This window comes from Girardinichthys multiradiatus, chromosome X, assembly GCF_021462225.1.
Source record: "Girardinichthys multiradiatus isolate DD_20200921_A chromosome X, DD_fGirMul_XY1, whole genome shotgun sequence".
Taxonomy (NCBI): Eukaryota; Metazoa; Chordata; class Actinopteri; order Cyprinodontiformes; family Goodeidae; genus Girardinichthys; species Girardinichthys multiradiatus.
Genome location: NC_061817.1, coordinates 27,541,038 through 27,563,000, shown reverse-complemented (window position 1 = coordinate 27,563,000; position 21,963 = coordinate 27,541,038). Strand labels below are relative to the sequence as shown.

Below are 21,963 nucleotides of genomic sequence, written 5' to 3'. Positions count from 1 at the left end.
TGTATTCAGTTTTGGATCTGTGGTTTTTTTCAGCATCACTCACTGCTGGTTTCTTACCTGAAGGTATTGGGTCAAACTGACTAGTATTTACAACTTTTTTATAATTTTAATCTACTTCGAAAAAATTTTTTGAAAAACCCCAGATCATGATGCTGCCACCACTATGTTTCATTGCAAATGTTCTTTTGATGACATTTAGTGTTATTGTGAAGTGTCATTTGTTTGCCTCCTAAAAAGTTTCTTAAGGTTTTTGTTCTATTTTTTTCTTCTTCAGATAAACACATTTCAATATCAGACAAAGATAACCTGAATAAAGACAGAGTGCAGTTTTCTAATCATTTTATTTATAATAGGAAAAAAACCAACCTGGTTCCAAGTGAATAACCAATTACTTCACATGCAACTGTTTATCCACACTTTTTTGGTCCAGTGTTTTAGGTATACCAATGCCCGATTACTGCCAGACCTGCAGAATCAAGAAATCAATTTAACAGACCATGTCTGACAACATGAAGGCTAATCCATTCTCAAAAAGCCACACATCATGGCTGTATCTAAAGAAACTCAAGACCAAATGAGAAACACTCATTGACATCTATCAGACAGGAAAAGGGTTAGAAAGATGATTAATATTTAGATTTTTACTCTGATTTATCAGATTAACAATAACTGATAGAAGGTATGAAACCAAGACTAAATGCTTTAATTAAAAGGTGTAGCAGATATTTAAAGACATACACACTCCTGCAACCTAGCTTACTGCAGCTGTTAAATATTTTCTCCGCTAACAGTTTATCAATTAATTAAATTCAAATAAAGTCATTGAAAAACATGACAGAGGAACTTTACTGGTTGAGTTACAGTAAAAACAGACAGGAATGAGGTATGATTAAAACAACTTTATTTGATAACAGTGGAATGACACTACAGCTGGCTTGAAACACTAGCATCAACACGTCATGTAGGAGTGGAAGATGGATGTGTTGATCACAATAATTTCACTGCCCATTGGAATTTCCTTAACTTTTACACAAAAAGCAGACACAGGCAGTACAGCATGCAGACTGGAAACTAATCATTTTGCTGCAATGACTGTGATCCCTTCAGAGCGTTCTGCAAGACAGGACACAAAATCTCTTAGATAAGGCAGATAATCCTTGGATATTTTATTTTCAAGAACAAAGTTTTAATTAATGTGTGAATTAAGCATACCATACGTATAGGATAACATTTAAAATTTGAAGTGTTAGTCATTTTCAGTTGCAACAATATTGACTCAGTGTACCTTACATGCAACATTGTACTTTGTCAGGTCGAAGTACATATACTTCTTTGATATAGATTAATAAAATTAAATATGACTGTTGTGGTTACTTGTGTGATTATATGTAACAATCAATCATGTGTCTACAAACATTGAATATGTAAAATACTAACATCTAATGAGCTTCTAAAGCTCCTCATGGTCAGGATGACCTGAATCGAAGCTTGCAGGCTCCTGGCAAATAGCAGGACTGATGAACTCCATGAGGTATTCACAGCGACTGGGTTCAGAGGTAGACGTCACCACTGTTTCCTTTCCACATGTTAACTTAACCTGAAATAATACAATGAGAATTACTTTTAATTTAGAGTATCATAAACAATGGGAGTGTTAAATGCTGCCTGACTAGCTGAGACTTACAGTGGTGGATCTGTTGGGGCCTTGCCAACACCCTGTTCCATGTTCATACTTCATCACAGAGTAGATGTTATCCTCAGGACCTGCCCATTTACCCCATGTTCTATGTGAAGGAGACAGAACACACAGCATGAAACAAGCCAATAAACTCAACAACAAACAGGCAAACCACAGATTCCCACGCTTACCCTAAACTAGTCTCCGATCCACCGAACTTGGGTTTCTGTGACACTCTGTTAAAGGGACAGAGTCTGTAGACATACCTGTGATAAAAGGATATGTAGTCGTTCAGTGGTGACAACTATTAAATTCGAACAAAACATTTTGAAATAAAACAGGTGCACATACTCGCCAGTGGTCAGCTCATAACACTGGCTGTAGAGGTAGGCAAACTCAGAACTGGGTCCAAAGTCGAAAGAGATTTCTTTCTCAAGGTTCCTGTTAACAAATCCCAGTGAAGCTTTTAGTTCGCAACCCCTACCAAATTGCTGGGGCTCCAAAAACCTCAACTATGGCTGAATGTTGAAAAGCAATTTTGATGACAAAAGCCAACAGCATTAATAGCCAAAAAAAAAAAAAAAAAGCAAAGCCAATTTAAAAGGCTAAAAACATACCTGATCTGATCTTCCACCTCCCGCAGAGCTTTCTCAGCCTCATTAAACTCATCCCTGGCTTTCTGAGCACCTGAGTATCAGAAGTTAAAACACACGATTACATTTCAGGGTTCCGTTAAAGTTTACAAAGACCTTTTAAAGACCTTTATAGTTAACATTTTTGACTCTGTAGGACTTGATTTGCTTGCTGAGAAAATAATTCAGCTATTCTATTCAGATGTTAAGGACCCTGATGCATGTAGAAGTTACCAGACACCAGCACTCCAGGAGTGGAGTTTGAGATCCACGTTTTAAGGACTTGCAAGACTATGAGACACCCTTCTACTTCGGAAGGTTCTTAGCTCAACAAATCACTGGTCATTGCATGACTGTTAAGGTTAAGACGGGGTTGCAAACACACACCGTCAATGAGAGCCTGTGTTTCTTGGTCATAGGGTGGCATAGGGCCCTCTTCATCATCATCCTTAGTCTTTTCATCAGTCCTCATCGCTGGAGGGGCCTGAAACAAAGCCAAAATCAATTAAAGTCACTCATTACCAAACCTGAGAGTCAGCCAATTTCATTATACAGACAAAATGTCTTACCTTATAGTCTTCCTCATCCATTTCATCATCTTCCTCCTCATCTTCATCATCTTCTTCCTCTGGGATGTCCTCATCAGGGTAGTTTTCAGAGTCATTGTTGGAAACCGTATCTGGAGTTTCCTCTTGTGGATTTTCTCCTGGTGGTGGGACGTCTGCATTGGGCTGATTCTAATGCACAAATGTAGCTGTAGCAGCATCAAGAATTTACAAACATCTATCAATAAGCACAATTTAGAAGATTCTTACTTCAGACACATATTTCTCCTTAATATTATTCCAGACAGTCTCAAATGCTACAGTGTCCACTTTGTCCACTCCACCCAACAGCCCCTGAAAAAATATATATTTTAACAAGTTCAGATCTTTAAATAAGCTGGAGCTCTTGCAATACTTGAATTTTAAAAGTATGGTTTAACAATGTTATAAAAGAAACAGAGTTATACCTGAGCTTCAGATTCTGTGAATGAACCATCAGAATCTGGATCAAGCTCAGAATGAGATTGAAGTTCAGCCACTGAGACACTAAAAACACACAAAAACATGTTTATTCAAAGAAAATAAACTAAATCCTGAAAGCCCTAAAGGTGTTATGTTTCATCATTTAATTACAACCTGGATAGCACAGGGATGTAAAATAAAGAATTAAATAACTTAAATCAACACTAAATGCATAAATATAGTTTGGGTACTTTTCAGAATCAGAATCAGATGTAGTTGTACTTTCAAGACCTAAATGGAAATCAAGAGCTAATGGAAATCCGTCACTCAGTCGAGACTCACTGAAATTTCACATTTTCATTCCTTACGGTTACTGATCATTTTGCAACAAAAGCAGTACTCACAAGCCATCTGCATCATCATCCAGTTCCAGAAACACCGCTGCCATTCTGGCCTTGTCATTTTCCATACGAATGACAGCTTTTTGATCTGAAATAAAAATGGACACATTTTTATTTGTCTTATCTGTGATTCTGTTTGCCGCAATCTAGATGCTGTCAAGTAGAATAGATTGAACATAAACCGAAAACCAGGTGTTATACGCTTTACAGGCAGTAGATGGTGTTTCATTTAATTTACCTTCCCAAGCCTTCAGATGGCGCTCTTTAGCTTCTTTCTCTGGTTGCTCTGCAGTCTCCTTAACTGTTCTCAGAGCCTCCACCTTCGCTTCCAGATCTTTCTTACTGTCCTGGACATCTCCAAGTTTAGCCTGTTGAACCAAAATGAAGCGACCAGCTCAGTCTAAATACGACCTAAATAATACCAGAAAACATAAAAAATGCACCCGATATAAAAGCGGCTCAATTTTACTGTACTGTTGAACATATGCATGTCACCTAAAATAAAAAAATTATAATTTTTCGAGACATCTCACAATTAATTGGGTTCAAGAGCATATTTCAGATCCAAATTTTATATTTTTCATACTTAAGTGGAGTTCTTAATTAGTCTTTGACCAATTGTAATAATGTAAAAAAAAGGTTCAGCATGATATGTTTACCACTGATCCTTGTGTCTAAATAAGGATTTAACAGCAAAGCCTGCAAAAATCAAGACTTTAAGAATACATAGATGAATAGGAAAATAGGAAATTCCCACACTAACTGCATATTAACCCTGCACTCTACTGGTTGCAAATATTATGTAAAAACATCCTTAAACGTATATAATAAAAATATACGTTTCAGAGCTTGAAATCTTAAATTCTGCACACACTAAAGTCAGAGCTTGCTGATTTCTCCAAACCTTCTTGTCCTCTAGACCATGTTTGGCCTCCTGGATAAGTTGTTTTTTAAGCATAAAGCCCTCATTTGCAATTTCTGCTATCTTCTGCAGTTCTTCTTTCTCTTTGCGACCCAGTTCCCTGAAAAACACACAGGTAATGTCAAATATAGCAGCACAAACAGACAGTTTTTAATTCTGTGCAACATCTAACCATAAGAAATACGCACCTGCAGGTGTTTTGACAGTCAGCGCCGCTGTTGTACTCATCTGTAGTGTCGCAGCAATCTAAAGGCAATTTGTATGAGTTAAAAAGGTACTAAACACTCTTTAAAAGTCGTTGTTGAAACTGGCTAAAATTCCTACCACATATTCCGTCATTGACGCGGGAGGAAGGAATGAAAGCTGGTCGGAAACCTGCATTGGTGCAGTGAAAGTTGCCATTGGGGCAAGCAGCAGTACCTAGCAGGGGAAAAATGTGTTTCAGAAACATTTCATCTTAAAATCGCAACTGGATAAATCTCCAGGATGAATGATTTACACACCTGGCTCATCAGAACCGTCCGGACAGTCACAGTAGTCGTCATTTACTCTGTCAAAGGGAATAGTGCGGGATCCATCCAGGCATGTAAAAGGTTTGTCCTCTTCATAAAACTGACGCTCTGTTCATGGAAGTAACAGCAAAGTGGTTAGCTCTACGACTAAAACGCCTCCCAAAATAAAAATGGCCTGTCTAAATTATTATTTAAGTCGTTACAAATCAGATTATGAATGCTCACTGGACAAAGGGACACCGCGGGGGCGTTGGACCTCCACGGTCATGGCTCCGCCAAACAGAAGAAGCAGCACGAAGTGACTGAACTTTACCATGGTCCGCAATGTGTATCAATGACAGGACAGGACCTATATAAACACACACAACAATAAACACTACAAAATTAACTTTTGAGGAGGGAAACCCTGTTTAAAGCAGAAGCCAGAGGTTAGCTACTAGCTTGACAAAACAAGCTAAATAGCAAACTGTACTAACGGCTGAGCTAAAAAGTGAACGAAACATTGCAAATTCAAAATAAAATCTGCACGAATATCACTGCAAAAACGTAAATACCTCAAGTTTGACAGGTGAACAAAGTTTATAATACAAAGCAGAAAATGTATTTGTTTTATCGGAGCCGATGGCTAACCCTTATACGGTAGCATTACCTACTTCCGTATGAAGGTACCCACCCTTCTTCTTCCCCTTCTGTCGTTTTATAATCTGATTGGACAAGAAATCCTCTTCTGATTCGGTAGAGAGAAGGAAATCCATGACACGTTTCAGGACATTTCATTGTAGAGAAGATTCTAAAATCTGTCGACTAACATAAACATAAGGTTAAGGTTTTTCGATTATTTAATCATTCTTACGGAGTAAATCACCCATGTCTTAGATTTGCATTTTATAATTTGCCGATTTTATACGTCCTGCGTCTTTATCATTGGACTAGACATCAGTGTTTGTTGTGATTGGAGGAGGGCTGAAGAAACGTCACAATGGCCTCAAAGAGAAGTTGTGCAGCCATCTCATGCCAGCTCAGCTTTACTATGTTTATCTGCACATATACATAAAAATGTTAAAGTTAAGAAGTAAAAAAATCTCAGTTTTAAACGTACACTTTATTAAACTATTAAATATCCCTCCTAAATTTCTCACAGTGTTAAGCCATTGTACTCCTTCTGCAAATAGAGGTACATTAAATTATGAAGAGAAGCTTATGAGCTGCAACCTACAACGTGATGGATATACACTTGCTGTCCTGCAGTATATTTATAAACTTTTAAATTAACGTTAACTTCATTGGAAATATTTCTAATCAGCCATATTTGTGGGAAAAATGTAGTGGACTTAAATTATTGAAGCCAGCTGATAGTTAGTGCACAGCAACATCAGTCTCCACCATCTATACCATCTCAATTAAAACTGTTAAACCATAGGAACAGTATAATGTAGAATTAAAGCAGTTTTAAAACTAACCTTCTAACACCTTGGTTCTTCTTGATACCAGTAATGGACCCATGCTTAACTAAAGTATACATGAACAAATTAAGTGACATTAAATTGCCTATACAAAGGACAATGAGAGTATTGCATTTGTTTCAATATAAAAATCTTGCTTTATTTGTATTTTAACACAGTTTACAGTACCGAACAGTGAAATAAAAGAAAAATATACTGATATACCATTGTACTATATTATATATATAGATGTTGCTTATTAAATGCATTTATTCACAAAAATGACACCTCAGCTCTGTCAGGAGGAAAAAACCTTCATAAAAATAATATAATAAAAAATAACTTGGACACATTTTACACATTACAACAAGTTAATTTACAAATATTACAATCATTTCATGTTTTTTATCCCCCTTTCAATGAGCTTTCACACTAATGACAAACACGTGAATTAAAGCCCAGAGGATTTCTCTCAAAGGGAGTCAGTCTGCGATAACATTACCTGACAGCAACACCAATGGGAACCAGATAAATAGGCCACCATGGGATGGACATTTAGGCTATCAGGCTAGATAGTGCGTAAAGTTACTAAGAAACAAAGGGGGTGTTAGTGCTGGGAATGACCAAGTCAAATAAGGACACATATTGTGACTTACAGTAAAAACACAATAATAATAATAATCTCATATAATCTTTCAGGGGGATGTCTGATTTATTTTACAGTGCCTCTAAAAAGTTGATAATCTCAACTGCTGCACGATGTGGGTTTGGGATTTTTGCTCAGATGAATACAGAGACTGCACACTACCTGAAGTACACTGTCTTACCTTGAAACCTGATGAAATAAAGTGCTGGTACAAATTTATTTGATTTTAACAATAAATGTGCACAATTAAAAGTTATGACAGAATGTTACCTACATGTGAGGAAATATAGTATTTGAGAATGACAAGGTGGCTTGCAGTGTCTCAGTGGTTGTCAACCATTATAATTCCGATAAAATTTTATTTTACAGTACATTATTACATTATATACAAGAGTGATAATGATTATAGCTATATATCATCAGCACGTGATTCTTCTTCCAGAACATCCACCCTTATGATATAAAAATAAACTGTACACAAGCTGTTAAAAGAAAACACTATCCCATGTTTTCTTTTCATCGTTTAAAAACAATGGCAGCAATTAATTAATTGAATAATTTCATTAATAAGAAACAATTGCTACAGTATCGTGTTTGTATGGCAATTAAATATTACTGTTTTTATAGCTTATGACAGAACGAGAAGCCACAAAAATGAAGGAATATGTTTAAAGTAAAAGGCCAGTGCATATGGGATATATATTTTTTGATATTTAAGTAACTGTGATAATAATCCTGAATTCCCATTTTCACTACATGGAAAAGCCTGCATGGTGGCCTCACAGCTGAACCAAACACGCAGGCTTCTGTTGCACCAAAATATGGCGACTTCAGATGAGCTCAGTTACTGACCTGCAGAAACTCGCCCTTACCTTTAACTTTGTTAATTTTCATTTTACCCTGTGAGAAAACAAACACGCTAATGACCTGGCACATTTAGGCTGTGCTGATCAGATCCTGATCGCTGTACAATGAGATGTGGCGATGCCGATGAGCGGACAACAACGTGTGCCACTACATCTTTTAACATCCTGTTGTGTTGTACTGTTAACTGGCTCACTCATAATCACATCTCAAATGTCTTCAGAAAGCTATTGGATGCAATCTTGATATTTTCTTTAAAGCAGCACATTTTTATAGTTGATCCAAGCACAGCCAAGACAAAAATAACTGGCAACAGTGTTTCCCACTTCCCCTTCAAATGTAAAATACATTATATCACACCAACACATAAATAAGTATACAGATGTGATATAAATATACTAAGATATCTATATTATATCTTCTTTTAAATCTACATACTTATAGGTATGTATCCTGCATCTAACATTAAGGCAAAAAACCATCAAACATAGAAAGGGTGATTAGGGACTAGCAAACCTTTTCTCTGACATTCTACCTCCCTGATTTCCTTCAATTCAACTCACCCGTGAAGCTTGTCCTCCTTAACTTTGGTGAGAATCGCTATGTATGAGAAGACAAAAATACAAAAAGAGTGCATGGATGTGAGACAGCAAATTAATTATTGTTCTGCTGAGGAATTCTCTCTCCCTTTCTAACATATTCAGCAACCTTTTAAATATAAAATAGGCAAAAATGTATATGCTTCAAAGCATCACATGGCTTATTCTCTGAAAGTTTAGAAAATAACAATAATAATAAAAATCATCTAATAGGAAATAAATATATAACCTGGAAAGAGACCAGTGGTGGTAGTGGTGGTGTTAGTGATTGCTCTGCATCTATAGTTCTGAGTTGTCATATTACCAGAAGAGCAACAAAAGGAAGACTTACATCTGAAAACATATCACCACAGAAACTTGCGCGTGAGTTACACCATGAACAGTAAAGAGAGATCTTCAACAAGAGACAATCACAAATTATACCAAAAATCAGACTCTCCTGTTCCACAATGCATTGCTTCACCACAGCCTCGGTCAGGAAGCTGATGTTTCACAAAGGCACAGAGCCATCTTGCACCAGTAGTACTCTCCTTGTAAAGGGAAAAAGGATAGGGGACCGCTCTGGGCCCCTTCAACGCAGCATCTTCCTTTTCTTCACTTCTACGTCACGCTCTTCTCTTTCTCCAACTCTGCAGATTTATTTTTTTAATCTTTATTTCCGACAGAAATGGAAAAAATTCACGAAGCTTCTCTGAGCAGAGCAGTTTCTATTAAGATTCTAACAGACATGAAATACTAACACTGACTGAACACTGCTTAATACACCAATAAGGAATGGCTTTTTCCAAAGAGATTCATCACTGATCAATGTCCTTTGTGTAAATGCAGAAAGACAAACATATAGTCACGTGTGTGTAGGTGTGTGTCTGTGCAAATCTGTGTGCATTTCTGAAAACCGATAGGGGTACATATGAAATGCAGTTAGACTGCATGATTTGCTGCATGCATGTTTGCACATTGCATTGCTGTACTCTACATGACTTGCTCTTGAATCTGTTTTTTGTGGATATCTTGGTGTAATTTCACGTGTGTTTATTTATGTGCATTCCAGTCATCAGAGTGCTACACTGCCTTCCATTACCCATCAATAATGGCCTTCTGAATTCCCATTAGTCTTAAGTTTCTAGTGAAATTAGTCCTAGAACTTATCACTCCAAATCTACAGTTGCTGTGTAATTAGCTTCTATTTGAGCGATTTTGAATGTATTCCCTTTTTGAAAAATATATTTAAAGGTCTGTATTGTCATTGCAGTCATATTTGTTCTTTGTTTGACCATTTAAAGAATCAACAACATAATGTGTGCAAGTTAGGAGGGAGATACAGGAGCAGACCTCATGTATCATCAGCTTGAGAAGAAAAATCTTCCTCTTCTTCTACAGGACTTGTGTCATAAAGTCTTTCCTTTTCCGGCTCCTCGCCTATACAAGATTTCACCTCTTCCTCTCCTTCCTCTTCCTCCATTGCCACCTCATCCTCTTCCTCTATTATGTCCTCATTCTTCTCCTCTGACATTAGATCTTCCTTGTCCTCATTTTCGTCGTCCTTGTCCATGTCACTGCAGTCTTCGGCCACGTGGTTTGGTGTGGTGTTGTTGCCCTCATGTCCTGGCTTGTTCTGGGAGCTCTCTTCCAGGGTGAGTGCAAACTGAAACTTATCAATGCATTTGTTTAGCTCCTTGTCCTGGCCCACAGGAGGTGGCGATGGGCTTTGTGGGATAGTGCTCTGGTACCAGTCCCTGTTGTCCTCTAGAGTGTCCAGGATCTCCTGGGCATCAGGATGCACAAGGTCTCCCCATGTCTCCCATAGTGGATGAACAATGTAGTCAATGAAGCCCACCTACATCCAGGAGTAAAAAAACAATATAAGACTATCTCAACTCAAAGAATGGCAACCTTACTTCCTGCAAATAGGCATTAAAAATGTAGGTGGGCAACTGCTGTGATGAGAGATAAAAGATCAGCCTCTGCTCTGTGGTTATCATTCCACCTGCAGGATTAACAGCAATCCAGCTGTTTGCCATTCATTCATGTGTTTGTGCTCCACTGCTAATCATTTACCTGACTTTTTTCCACAGATGCGGTGTGTTTATCGCACATGGGACTGATCTCCATGCCCCGCTCCCTCTCCTTGTCTCCCTGTCTGAAGAACTCCTCCATGATTCTCTCCGTCCATTGCCGATATACACACAGAGGCTTTGTAGGATTGCTCAGGTCTGCACAGTGCACCATGTTCCTCAGCACCTGTGTAAACGTAAAACAACACCCATTATTATACAGTTTGTTCACCCTTGCAAAATGTTTATGTTTTTGCTTTTAATCATAAGAGAATAAAAGCTACAACAACATGCTGTAATAGGGGAAAGCATGATTGATTCAAAAACAAAGATTATGGATTGGCCCAGTCAAAGTATTCAACAGTAAATCCAGTTGCCATGGCCCTTCATGCTCATAAACCCTCCAATGTGGGTTAATTAAAATAAACTTTGTGAAGTGGGCCAAAATACCTACACAGCGATGCAACAGTGTCGTTGCCAGTTATTGCAAACACTTGATTGCAGTTACTATCACAAAGGTGGGCAGTAGTTACATTTACACATATGACCGGGTTTGTTTGAGTAGCTTATTTCCCTTAATAAATCAACTCATCATTTTAAAATTGTATTTTGTGTTTAATCTGGTCACAGCAAGCGATTTATGTACAGTTAATATTATTGTATATAATCATCTGAAAAATTGCATTTTAAATATCAAAATGTTGACGCCTTATGATGATCTCTTTTAAGGTCTCTTCTTTATTTCTCTGCAACATCTCAATCTTGTAATAAAGTTCCTACACCTCCTTTTTCTGGTTTTACAGTGTAACATGGATACATGCTTGGACAATTCTTTATTCTTGTTCTAATAATGGAAATCTCAGAAAGTTAATTAAAGTACAAGACTGTTCTACTTTTATATGTTGCATTGAAACAAGTCAAAGGATTTCACCCAAAGGTTAATGGGATCAACATATTTCTTAGCTGAAAAGACAATTTTTCCACCATTTATGTTGCAGCTGTAATCGCAGATTTTTACTGACAATTTTAAAACACGTCTGGTTATAAAAGTAGAGTGTATTATCTTTAAATTCCTGAGTAATTCATCATGTTTATTTCTATGTAGGAAACTCTGAAGTTAAGAACATAAACTAAATGGCCACTGTTGAAAACTTAAAAAACTACCTGTATTCTGTCGGTGTAGTGGTCGAGCATTAGAACTCCAGAACTTGTCACTTTCTTGGTTTCCACCATGGTCTTGAGGTCTGCCAGCAAACTCATGTGTTTGGACATGTCTGTAGCCAAAACCTGGTGACAAAGGGCATTTTAATATAAGGGAAATTCTAGAAATCTATAGATTTTTTTAAGAATGTTACAAGTGAGAAAAGTTTTCTTTGTGATATTTTATTAGCTACGCACCATATCAATCACAAGTTTCCTCAGGCTCTGTCTCTGCCTTTTGGTAAGGTTTTGGAAGATGTCACAATTCTCCTCATGGAGCAGCTTAAAGCCCACAGCCAGGTGGTGGTTCTCCAAAACAGACTCATCATTATACATCAGGGCCAGTTCTGAGTCTGGAGAGGGAAATTAATATAGTAAATGCAACATCTCACCAGTATGACTGCAACACTGAAGGGCAGCACTGTTTCCAGTTGGCCTAAATACAGCTATTTACTATAGAATCCTTGGAATGAAGATATTATTATTTATAAAAAGGCTTTGGATAAACGAAATAACAACAACGCCTCATTAAGTGTAGAGTTTTGGTTGTTTTTGAATTGATTGTTCATGGTTTAATAGTAATCATGATACCATCTGTAAAATCAATTATGTATGGCAAATGTTCATAATTTTTCTTATGCTTTTTTTACATAATTGATGGAAATTTGTGCATTTCTCTTTATTACTCTCATTCTAACTCACTTGTGTTTATGAGGAATTGGTTGGACACTCCTGGGTGGTCTACATCATGAATGGCAGCAGCGAATAAAGCTGCCAATATTTCTAGGTCTGTAAATACAGCCTGTCGGGGAGAAATAAAAGAGGAACAACAATCGTTTTAAGCAAGCACTTTGCTCTGTTTTCAATATTTGTCATGCTCTTTTGTTAGGGATTATGTTCCAATTGAGATTTTTACATCTAGAGCTGGCGTGGATAGCAGTACATGGGTGGACTGAGTGACATCAGCAGCGTGAAGGCTGTTGTGGTAGGCGACATTGGCATGATAATGGTCCTCCAGGGTCATCACATATGTGACAAAAGTATCGACAGGGATCCGAAAGGTCTTCAGTAGATCTCTTTCCTGCAGCAGGGAGAGACAATAGGGATAATATTTACATTATATAATCCATGCTTATTGTAAATTTTGAAAAATTCCAAAATGCAAAAATGTCTTAATTCAAACAAGACAAAATTAGAACCACCTGACAAAAAGTTAGCAAACCATTGGCTCAAGGAATTCATATCTTCTGATTTTTAACACATTTGTTATATTACAACCACAAGTTCAACTCTATTTTTTTTGGTGTTTGTTTAATAAACTAACATCAATTAGTGTGTAACTGATAAGAAATATTCTATTCTATTCTTTGTTGGTCAATCACATTACATTAACGTTTGTGATTTTAGGATGAAATGTGTAAATGCTCAAGGGGCATGAATACTTGCAAGGTAGTATAAGTTTCTAAATCAGCATAAAAACAACTGTTTTTCATATAAAAATGAATTTATTTATGTTGCCTAAAGTTACTAGTTGTTTTTACTCCCAAATCTAATCCAGCAGCAAATGTAAGCAAAATTAAAGTTGAATTCAGCATAAGAAAGAACAAAAGTCTGGTTTTCATTAAAGATTAGCCCTTACTTTGTAGTTGTTGCATGCTCATGCAAATGTCCCAGAACACTCCTTTAATTTTGTTGACTAATTTATTGTTTAGGTTTGTGTGAAGGTTTTTTTCTCACCTGGAAGATGGCAAACATGATGCAGCTTAGGGGTCGATTATTGGAGAACTCTGCCACATGAAAGATATTAAGGCCCCACTTGTTCAAGTCGTCCAGTTCCTGAAGGTACAGACAACAGACAGCTTTAGCAATCATTTCCACACAATCATGTGGGCATCAGTTATTTAGTTTACACCCCCAGATTATAACCAATCCTATGTGCAGCTGTGTGTTGCTTTTTCTTCCCAAATGCAATAAATTAAAATATCACTTTAAAAGACACTTGATAGATAACAAAATACAATATGTTTAATCTGTGAAATCAAACTAAACACTGTCAGATAGCATGGTATTTAGATAAATGTGTTTAGAAATGTGTTTGCTTAGAAAGTGGTTCCTGCTTTTTTGCGTGATCTCTTGTGCTGCTTCTCAGTTTGTTCACCCTGGCTAAAGCTTCCTCATGCTCTGTCTTCACGCCAAACCGAGGCAAAGTGGAGTTGGAAAGGCTGGAACTGTGCGTGAGCTTCTTCACACCACTGATGTGACACATGGGCTTCTCTCTCTCCCTCAAAGTTGGAGACGGGATTTCCACTTCGTTTTGCTTATCTGAAAAATATCACAAGACAAGGTTCAGCCTGATGACCTCAACTTTAACGAGTTTAATAACAAAGGGATGGCATGTTCGTTGTACCTAGAAAGGTAGTGGAGATGTATTCTGACACTTGGTTCCCTGAGCGACTCATCTCTGACAAATGGGACAGCTCCCTGTTCAACATCCTCTTGAACTGAGGGGAGAACAAACAGAAGTGAGTGAGTTTGTAGATTTAGTGCAACATGAAATTCTGGTGATGAAGATTGGTGCACGTTTTAACACTTTGTTTTAGATTGCATCTGCAGTGAAACACGCCCAAAAAAAGGCTTCAATACAAGTTGAATTATCACACTGATGTATTATAGGGTGAGAAAATCTATTACGAATCATCCATCCTCCTTTCTCTCACTTGAGAACAAGCTGTTTAACACACCGACTTGAGTGATGTATCGCAGCTATGTGCCATTTTTATACATATTGTTCTTTGTACATCTGCAGTGTTAGACACTGTCTGCAGGTCCCAGACACAAAAGTGAATACATACAGAGAATCAAACACTCTTCTTCAATGTTCTTCTTGATTTTACGTAATGGTTTATTTCTGTAGACAATTACTACACCCAGCTCTAGGTTTAATGGCTCCAGATCAAACGAGTCAAGAGAGGGCACTGTGTGATTTGGACAGATCTCTCAGTCTGCTTCCTACTGACTGATCTTTCACACAAAATGATCTCCATGGCAACCGGAGCAGTTGCCTTAGCAACTGCTTCCTCACAGTCAGTCCTTCAGCTTGATGTGAGAACGGTGGCTGTTCGGGTGACAATCTGAGGGAGTCGGCAGGTGTCTCTGACCTTTACCAAGGTCAACATTCTCTCGTCTTCCTTTCTTTTTGTCCAGATCTCTCTGTTGTCCATTTGCACTCCTCCCTCCCTTCTGAGAAAACTAAAGCTCGGTTCCTGCTCTCCAACCTCCAAAGCCTTTCTCTGTTCTAGGATCTGCCTTGCCTTGGTTGCATTTTGCACACATGACTCATGTTTCAGTGGCATTCCCTTTTTCCTTCGCACTTCCTTCCTTTTTCCTTGTATGTTCTGTATAACCTGCAGCTCCTCATAAGCAAATAGGTTACAGCAAACCCTGCTAGCAGTAAAGCAAAATCAATCCTCAGTTGCCTGGAAAGCTGTTGCTCAGTGGCACAATTAGGCAACAGGCTCAGCCCAAGTCACCCCACCCACCAACCACCCTCTTAGTCTCCCGTTCTTTCCTTCCCTAATGCTGTAATGCTGAGTCATAACTGCCAGCCGACACTTCTACAGTGCAAGTCCAAGCACCAGGACAAAAAACATTTCCTTTGACACTCACTAATGAGATAAATATGCAAAACATTTACAGATATGACTGTGGGCACCTGCATATGTGAAGGGTATACCCTCTCTAACAGTCACAACAGGTTCAGAATGTGGTTCTGTTAAACATAATTCAGATAAAACACAAAGTAGCAAAATAAAATACTTTTACTTATTCACTAACGCAGAAAAGACTAAACAGAATGAATGAGCAGCACTATGACAGGATACTACACCAGCTCTAAATACAAAATAATCAAAGTTAAAGATTTTTTTTACATTTTTATGCAAAAGTCTTGAGGCAAGAATGGTGACCATTACTGACAAAATGCTCCTTTCTATAGAGTATGTATGGACACCAACTTTACAACACCAGGAGGGAATGACATGGATGCAGGACACAGGTGTGGAGGTTACAAATTGCAGACATTGGATAAAGCTGAAACAAAGATATATCATAAAGTTCATGCTCAATTTAAAAATGTTTATTACTTTCCTTAGTGGACAGAGCTGTAAACCAGGTATAAAGGTGCAAAGGCCAAGGAGGATAATGTTTTTACATCTGCTGTGCAGAAACAGCAGATAGGATATCTCTCTGAAGAGAGATATCCTTTCCTCTCATCCTCAGTAGATTCATGTATGTAATTTGTACAGGAACATAATTACAAGTGTATATGTTGATGTTTCTTACAAAATCACTCGCAGGCCTTCAAATGTTCTACAAATAAATATAAGTTTTGTTGTACTTTCTTGCTACATAGAACTGCAAATTCCACTGATGAATCAAGCAAACATGCTAAAATAGAGTTTGTTAAATGCATAACAGTAGAGGAAAAAGTGCCCACAGCATCCACACTGCAGTTTCCAGACTTTGTTTACACTCTGGCTGTTTTAGCCTTTCCCTACCTGGTCCCACCAACCAATGAGCCAGGGCCTTGAGCAGGTCTCGCAGAACAGGTCCACTAGGGGGGTCCTGCGTTCGGCCGCTGTCCCACCTCCCTCCCTCACGCCTCCATCAGCTGCATCAAGGTCCAGCTCTGCCCCTGGCCTCCCCTGCAGAGGACTGTAGCTGGAGGAACGGGGCAGCCTGTAGCCCCCTGGCACAGGCGAGGGGCACTGAGATGACACTGGGTCGATGGCCTCTACCACACCCATGTTGAGGGAACCTGGGGGTTTGGGCCTATGGCACAGGTATGAGGTGCGATAGTGAAGTGGGCCAGGGGCATGACAGGTGCCCCAGTGGCATGAGGGCGTTGTCAGTGTTGGTGGGGAGAGGCCACAGCCAGTCAAACCGGGACACTCCAGAGCGGCGTCTGCCCCAAAATGGGGAATGGAGGAAGGGGTGGAGGGTAGGGGCAGCCTGTGCAGATTTTCCTTCTCTACATCCAGTACTCCAATGCAGGGCACCCAGTCCTGAGTCAGGCTCCAGCTTCAGTGTGCTCCGGAGATGAGGGTCCCCCTGTTGGGCAGACCAGGAGACCCCCCTGGATCTGGCTGCTGTGAAGACTACATCTTATCCCATTTCCTGAGCTGGCTGACCCAAATCTAAAATCACCACAGGATGAAAGGTGGATGAGGGCTGACTGAGTAAGGATGGAGTGAAAGATAGGGAAATGCAAGACCGTCTGAAGGACACAGAGATGAGTTAATTGAGAAGATGTGTTTATTTGGGAGAGACGTAAACAAAGGTAATACTGCAAGAGCTGATTCTCTTGACAAACAGTAACAAAAAGACTTAGATGGCAGAGATGAGAAAAATAGAGAGAAGGATGTTTGTAATGTCAAATAATGGAGGGGAAGGGAACAGGGATGACAGCAGGAGCATTGGGAAAGGAGTTGGGTGCAATGAGGGGGATGCAGATAAAAACTAGAGAAAAACAAGAACACAGGGAATGAGATAGGGACAGACTGAAAGAATCTGAGAGGAACGCAAGCAGGCAGGCCTCCAAGCAGACGATCCGCGGAAGAATCACACCAATTCTGTGGTCTGGGAAAAACAGTCTCCTTTTCCTTGTGTCGCCTGCCCCTCCCCAATGGTACAGATCCAAAGGCCCGGACCAGTCCTGCCGGTGCAACAGCCCGTCTGAGTCGCCTCTCCAAATCTCAAAAGCACACTGCCTGTGCACAGGCAATCAGCTCGCCTCCCGATGGCAACGCAACCCAGTCCTCTGCTCCAAGTCAGTCCTTGCCTCAACTGGCCCAGAATGCCAGAGGTCTAATCCTGCTGCTTTAGGTTGCCGATCGTCTTACAGTGCTCTGCCTCTTTCGCCATTTCCCTGGATGCTGTAGACAGCCCTTGCAAGCTAATCAGGCAGTGGCTGCAGGCGCGTGCATGTGTGTATTTGTGTGTCTGCAGCTGCCTCCCTTCAGAGGCTGAGTGCGCATGTGCATGTATGTCTGTCAAATATGTGTGTGAACAACAGCGTGAGTAAGAGTGAGAGACAGAGAGGCAATAGTCATGTGTGCACCTCCATGTTGGCATAGCATTGAGGATTTGTGTTGCTCGTTTCTGCTGAAGCACTGCATCAAATCCACAGAAATTGTGTCCCTGGAGGCTTTCTACATTGTACATGCACAGGCAAATCACCAATCTGATCTTTTCTTCCTTCAGTTCTTTCAGTACAAGCTGGATATATGATAATAAATTAAACATTTAATTTATTAATACTGACACTGACGAGGACAGTTTCTGGGATAAAACAAGGTCCCTGCCACTGTCTCTTTAAGACAGAGCACTGTTAAAGGAGCATTGTCTATCTTTCATTGGTTCTTGTCTAAACCACATGTCTTGTGGTCAGAGTGGCAAGCCAATGACTAAAAGGAAAGGGCAGACCATGCTGCAGTTAGATAGCAACCAAGGTTACAGCAGACATCAGCATCAGGACCACTCTCCCCCCTCCCTGTCATGTCCTCCCACCCACAGACCATCCCATCCTCTCCCTCTCTCATTCCCTTTCTGTCCCTGTGCACCTGGAAATGCAACTATATGCATCCTTAAGAAGCCTCTCTACAGTCTCACATTCATGTGAGTGTACAAATTGCAACCATCTGATATCTAGGGCAACACATTTGCACGTCTTGCTTCTATGCAACAACTCTTTAACATCCCCAACCATAAATTACATTATAGTCCATATATACTATTTGTTGACACATCATGGCCGGACTGAAAATAAATTAGGGAAAAGTGTTGTTTTTTTTGTTTTGTTTTGTTGTGTTGCTCTTCTTAGGACAATAAGCAGGCTTGTAGGATTTCTAAGCAGTTTAATGAATTATTTGTCAAGGTTTTATGTGACAGGTATTAGGGAATTCAGTCAGTGTATATGTTATTATCAGTGGCGTTTCCCAGGGGGAACTCCTTCTTATAATCAAAAATGCTGGAAGTCATCTGAGATTTTGGTTTATAATAAAATCTTGAGCAGTTCCACACAAATCACATAACCTAGTCCTCATATTCTCAGCGACAAACAGAAAGGACCCAATCAACACAGGGCTGCACCATCTCCCATTGACTGCACATTCATAAAAGCAATAGAAAAGTTGTTTAAGGTGGATTTGAGAGATACGTTTTTTACCTAGTGATTCGGCGCCCCTCTTTCTAATTGTTCCCTGGGCAACTGCCAATTTGGACAATGTAAAAAGAACATCGGTGTTTATTATATCATACTAAGCCATTGCCGGTTAGCATGTTTGTGTGTCAATAGCTGCCCACCTTGTTGGAAGCCATCTCACTGACTGAGCGGTGGGTCTGAATGGTCTCCAGCTGGTCCAGACACCAGTCCAACTCCTCCAGAGTCTCCCGAGCCATTTGCTGGTAAGTCTCCTCTGAGAGACAAATCCACACATACTCTTAGAAATAATTTAAACCAACATAAAGTGAAGAACTGATGCAAAACTGATGGTTTCAAATAATTTCTTTAGTTTAATGCTTAGAGTCTTTTAAAGTTTAGGAGCTGAAGTGTAGGGCCTCTGATGTTGTGTTACTTTGAAAATCTGTTTCAAAGAAATCCATACTTATCTTCTACTGTTTGTAGTAAAACATGTTTAAATAAACCATATATTTCTAAACACCAGAAAACCACAGCAAACTTTAGTTCAGATATATTTCAACTTATTAACTTAATATATTACTCCTGTGAATTTTACTCCAGTGAGTCTCACCCAGCTTTTCCTTATAAACAGTTTAATCAGTTGTTTATGCTTGTAATCAAATTTTTTTCATTGATACAAAGAGGCCATTCTCTGTGTTAAATTGTGAGTTTAAAAACAAACGTCTGCATCACTGAATTGTGACTAAATGTATCAGTTGTCACACCTATAGTTCAGGGGATTACACACACTCGTCACTGGCATACATGTCAAATATATACCAGGCTCCCATTGATTTATTTGTTCTTTTCCCTGATACAAGAATAACACAACAAGCAAGTTCAATGTAAAAACAAGAATTAGGTGCATGAGTTTATACTTATTTTTCTCTAATCCACACAGGCTCAAAAATATATAGAATCAGATTTATCTATGCATATATTAATATACACACATATATAAAAGATACATTTGCTTGTTTCACATACATACATGAAATCACCGAAATCTTTCTGCAGGCAATGCTTAACAACTCCTGAATGTCTTCTAATTAGACAACACCGTGGCCTAACATCTGGTCATGATGGAGTTTAGCTGATAGTTTCTCTTCTCTGTCATCAGTTGTTTGTTAGTTTTAACAACTTTGAGAGCAAAAAACTGTGTCAAGATCTAAGAAGCAGAACTGTGGATTTACACAAGATGAAAATGTCTTCTGGAGCCATTTCTAAACAATTTCAGATTCTAAGATCATCCGATCAAGTAATTGCACATAAGTACACAGAAGGAAATTGGCTCAGTCTTATCAAACACCACTGGTGGAACACCATTGTCACTGTTTCCAAGCCAAATGCCTTTTGGAGAAAAGAGGCACTAGAGGAAAGAGATAAAATGTAGGTATTTGACTACAATGACAAGAAGCATACGTGAAAAAAACTGTTAAGCATGGCTGAAATAGCATTCTGCTATGGGCTTGTTTCAGTGCCAGCTTTATTGATGCATTGGATAAGCTGGATGGAAAAATGTAACAGGAGGAATACCTCCAAATTCCTAATTTTCAGCTCAAAACAAGACAATACCAAACGCACCAAAATGTATTCCAAAAAATTGACGGTTTTGTAATAAATAAAGCAGGCTAAATGAAGCCTCTGGAATGGTCTTTCCAAAGCACTAACCCCAACCCTAAATAAAATTTGTGGGTTATACTTAAAAGTCAGGTCTGTGCCAGTAAACATCAAATCCAAAGTGAGTTATCTGAAACATGGACACCATTAGATGTTCCAACATGGAAAAGGTCCCAAACAAACATCAGAACTGGCTTTGAAATAAACATTAATAAGAAGATTCTGAATCCTGTTGAAAGTGTATAGACTAAATGTCAGGTCTGTACCAGCCAAGCAATTTTAACAAACTACCAATTCCGCCAAAGCAGGTGTTCAGATATCCAGCCACAATTGTGCCAGAAGCATGTTGATGTCATTGAGGTGAAACTGGCTATTACACAGCTAAAAAAAGAAAGAAAGACCTTTTAAGCAAAGTATAATACCAAGTCAGTTAAACTTCTGGAATATCGATCTGGTCAGTTAAGTAGTAGAAACGGTTCATAATCAGTGCTAGCTGTTTTGGTGTTAATGAAATTAACAACAGGTGCACTTAAGGGGAAACATTGAGACAACCCATAAAACTGGAATGGTTTGGCAGGTGGAGGCCACTGACATTCTTCCCTCCAAATGTTTTTGACTGCTTTTCAGTAGCTTTGCATTTGATCAGGGTCAGTGTCACTACTGGTAGCATGAGGCGATACCTGGACCCTAGAGAACAGCACAGATAGTCCAACTCCACCAGGATGGCACATCACTGCGTATCATTACACCGAAGGTTTGCAGTGTCACAGTCTCAAGAACATGGAAAAGATCTCAGGAGATAGGCAGTTTTCCCAGGAGAGCTGGTCAGGGCTGTAAGAGGTCCTCAAACCATCAGCATTACCGGTGTCTGCTCCTCTGTACAAGGAGGAACTCAACGACTACTCCCAGATCCCTACAAAGTGACCTCCAGCAGGCCACAGGTGTGACTGTCTCTGACCAAACCATGAGAACAGACTTCATGGGGGTGACCTGAAGGCCCAATGTCCTCTAGTAAGCCTTGTGAACGCTGCCTGGCACTCTGGAGCTCGACTGACTTCTGCCAGCGAACACTGGAATTGGTTCAGCACTGGCACCCTGTTCTTTGCATAGGTGAGAGCAGGTTCACTCTGAGCTCATGTGATAGAC

At 39.2% G+C, this 21,963-nt stretch overlaps 2 protein-coding genes across 6 annotated transcripts in view; both read right to left on the bottom strand.

Moving 5' to 3' along the window:
* Positions 1–884: 884 nt before the first annotated feature.
* LOC124862462 (glucosidase 2 subunit beta-like) lies at positions 885–5,848 on the bottom strand. Of its 3 annotated transcripts, none has more exons than XM_047356388.1 (18): positions 5,707–5,848; positions 5,378–5,501; positions 5,144–5,260; positions 4,965–5,060; positions 4,829–4,886; positions 4,623–4,740; positions 3,957–4,086; positions 3,722–3,806; positions 3,323–3,401; positions 3,126–3,209; positions 2,880–3,047; positions 2,698–2,794; positions 2,296–2,365; positions 2,030–2,119; positions 1,870–1,944; positions 1,685–1,784; positions 1,438–1,597; positions 885–1,113 (listed from the first exon to the last, which is right to left on the bottom strand). In XM_047356388.1, the coding sequence occupies exons 2-17, from the start codon at positions 5,466–5,468 to the stop codon at positions 1,451–1,453; spliced, it is 1,605 nt and encodes a 534-aa protein (XP_047212344.1). In that variant the 5' UTR covers positions 5,469–5,501; positions 5,707–5,848; the 3' UTR covers positions 885–1,113; positions 1,438–1,450. The 3 variants fall into 3 exon arrangements, with proteins under 3 accessions (XP_047212344.1, XP_047212346.1, XP_047212345.1); XM_047356390.1 differs by having other exon boundaries at positions 5,806–5,828; XM_047356389.1 differs by having other exon boundaries at positions 5,802–5,825.
* An 880-nt stretch (positions 5,849–6,728) lies between these two features.
* Positions 6,729–21,963, bottom strand: part of LOC124862459 (cAMP-specific 3',5'-cyclic phosphodiesterase 4A-like) — a 52,844-nt gene continuing 37,609 nt past the window's right edge. For 2 of the 3 annotated variants that reach the window (XM_047356377.1, XM_047356378.1), the window contains exons 6-15: positions 19,320–19,432; positions 14,365–14,458; positions 14,116–14,279; positions 13,695–13,793; positions 12,874–13,038; positions 12,660–12,759; positions 12,156–12,310; positions 11,922–12,044; positions 10,762–10,944; positions 6,729–10,540 (exon numbers count right to left, since the gene is read on the bottom strand). In XM_047356377.1, coding sequence (XP_047212333.1) covers positions 10,037–10,540; positions 10,762–10,944; positions 11,922–12,044; positions 12,156–12,310; positions 12,660–12,759; positions 12,874–13,038; positions 13,695–13,793; positions 14,116–14,279; positions 14,365–14,458; positions 19,320–19,432 — 1,700 coding nt within the window. In that variant the 3' untranslated portion in view covers positions 6,729–10,036. Of the gene's footprint in view, positions 10,541–10,761; positions 10,945–11,921; positions 12,045–12,155; positions 12,311–12,659; positions 12,760–12,873; positions 13,039–13,694; positions 13,794–14,115; positions 14,280–14,364; positions 14,459–16,513; positions 18,205–19,319; positions 19,433–21,963 lie in introns of those variants that run through there. The other variant, XM_047356379.1, reaches the window with a different exon arrangement.

What these genes read in the sequence shown, in the direction of transcription:
- LOC124862462 (XM_047356388.1), bottom strand. Translation starts at nt 5,468, where the DNA reads ATGGTAAAGTTCAGTCACTTCGTGCTGCTTCTTCTGTTTGGCGGAGCC. An exon ending in GATGATGATGCAGATGGCTT is followed by an intron (nt 3,402 to 3,721) that starts GTGAGTACTGCT and finishes GTGTGTTTTTAG; the next exon opens with TGTCTCAGTGGCTGAACTTC. An exon ending in GCCCCAACAGATCCACCACT is followed by an intron (nt 1,598 to 1,684) that starts GTAAGTCTCAGC and finishes GTATTATTTCAG; the next exon opens with GTTAAGTTAACATGTGGAAA.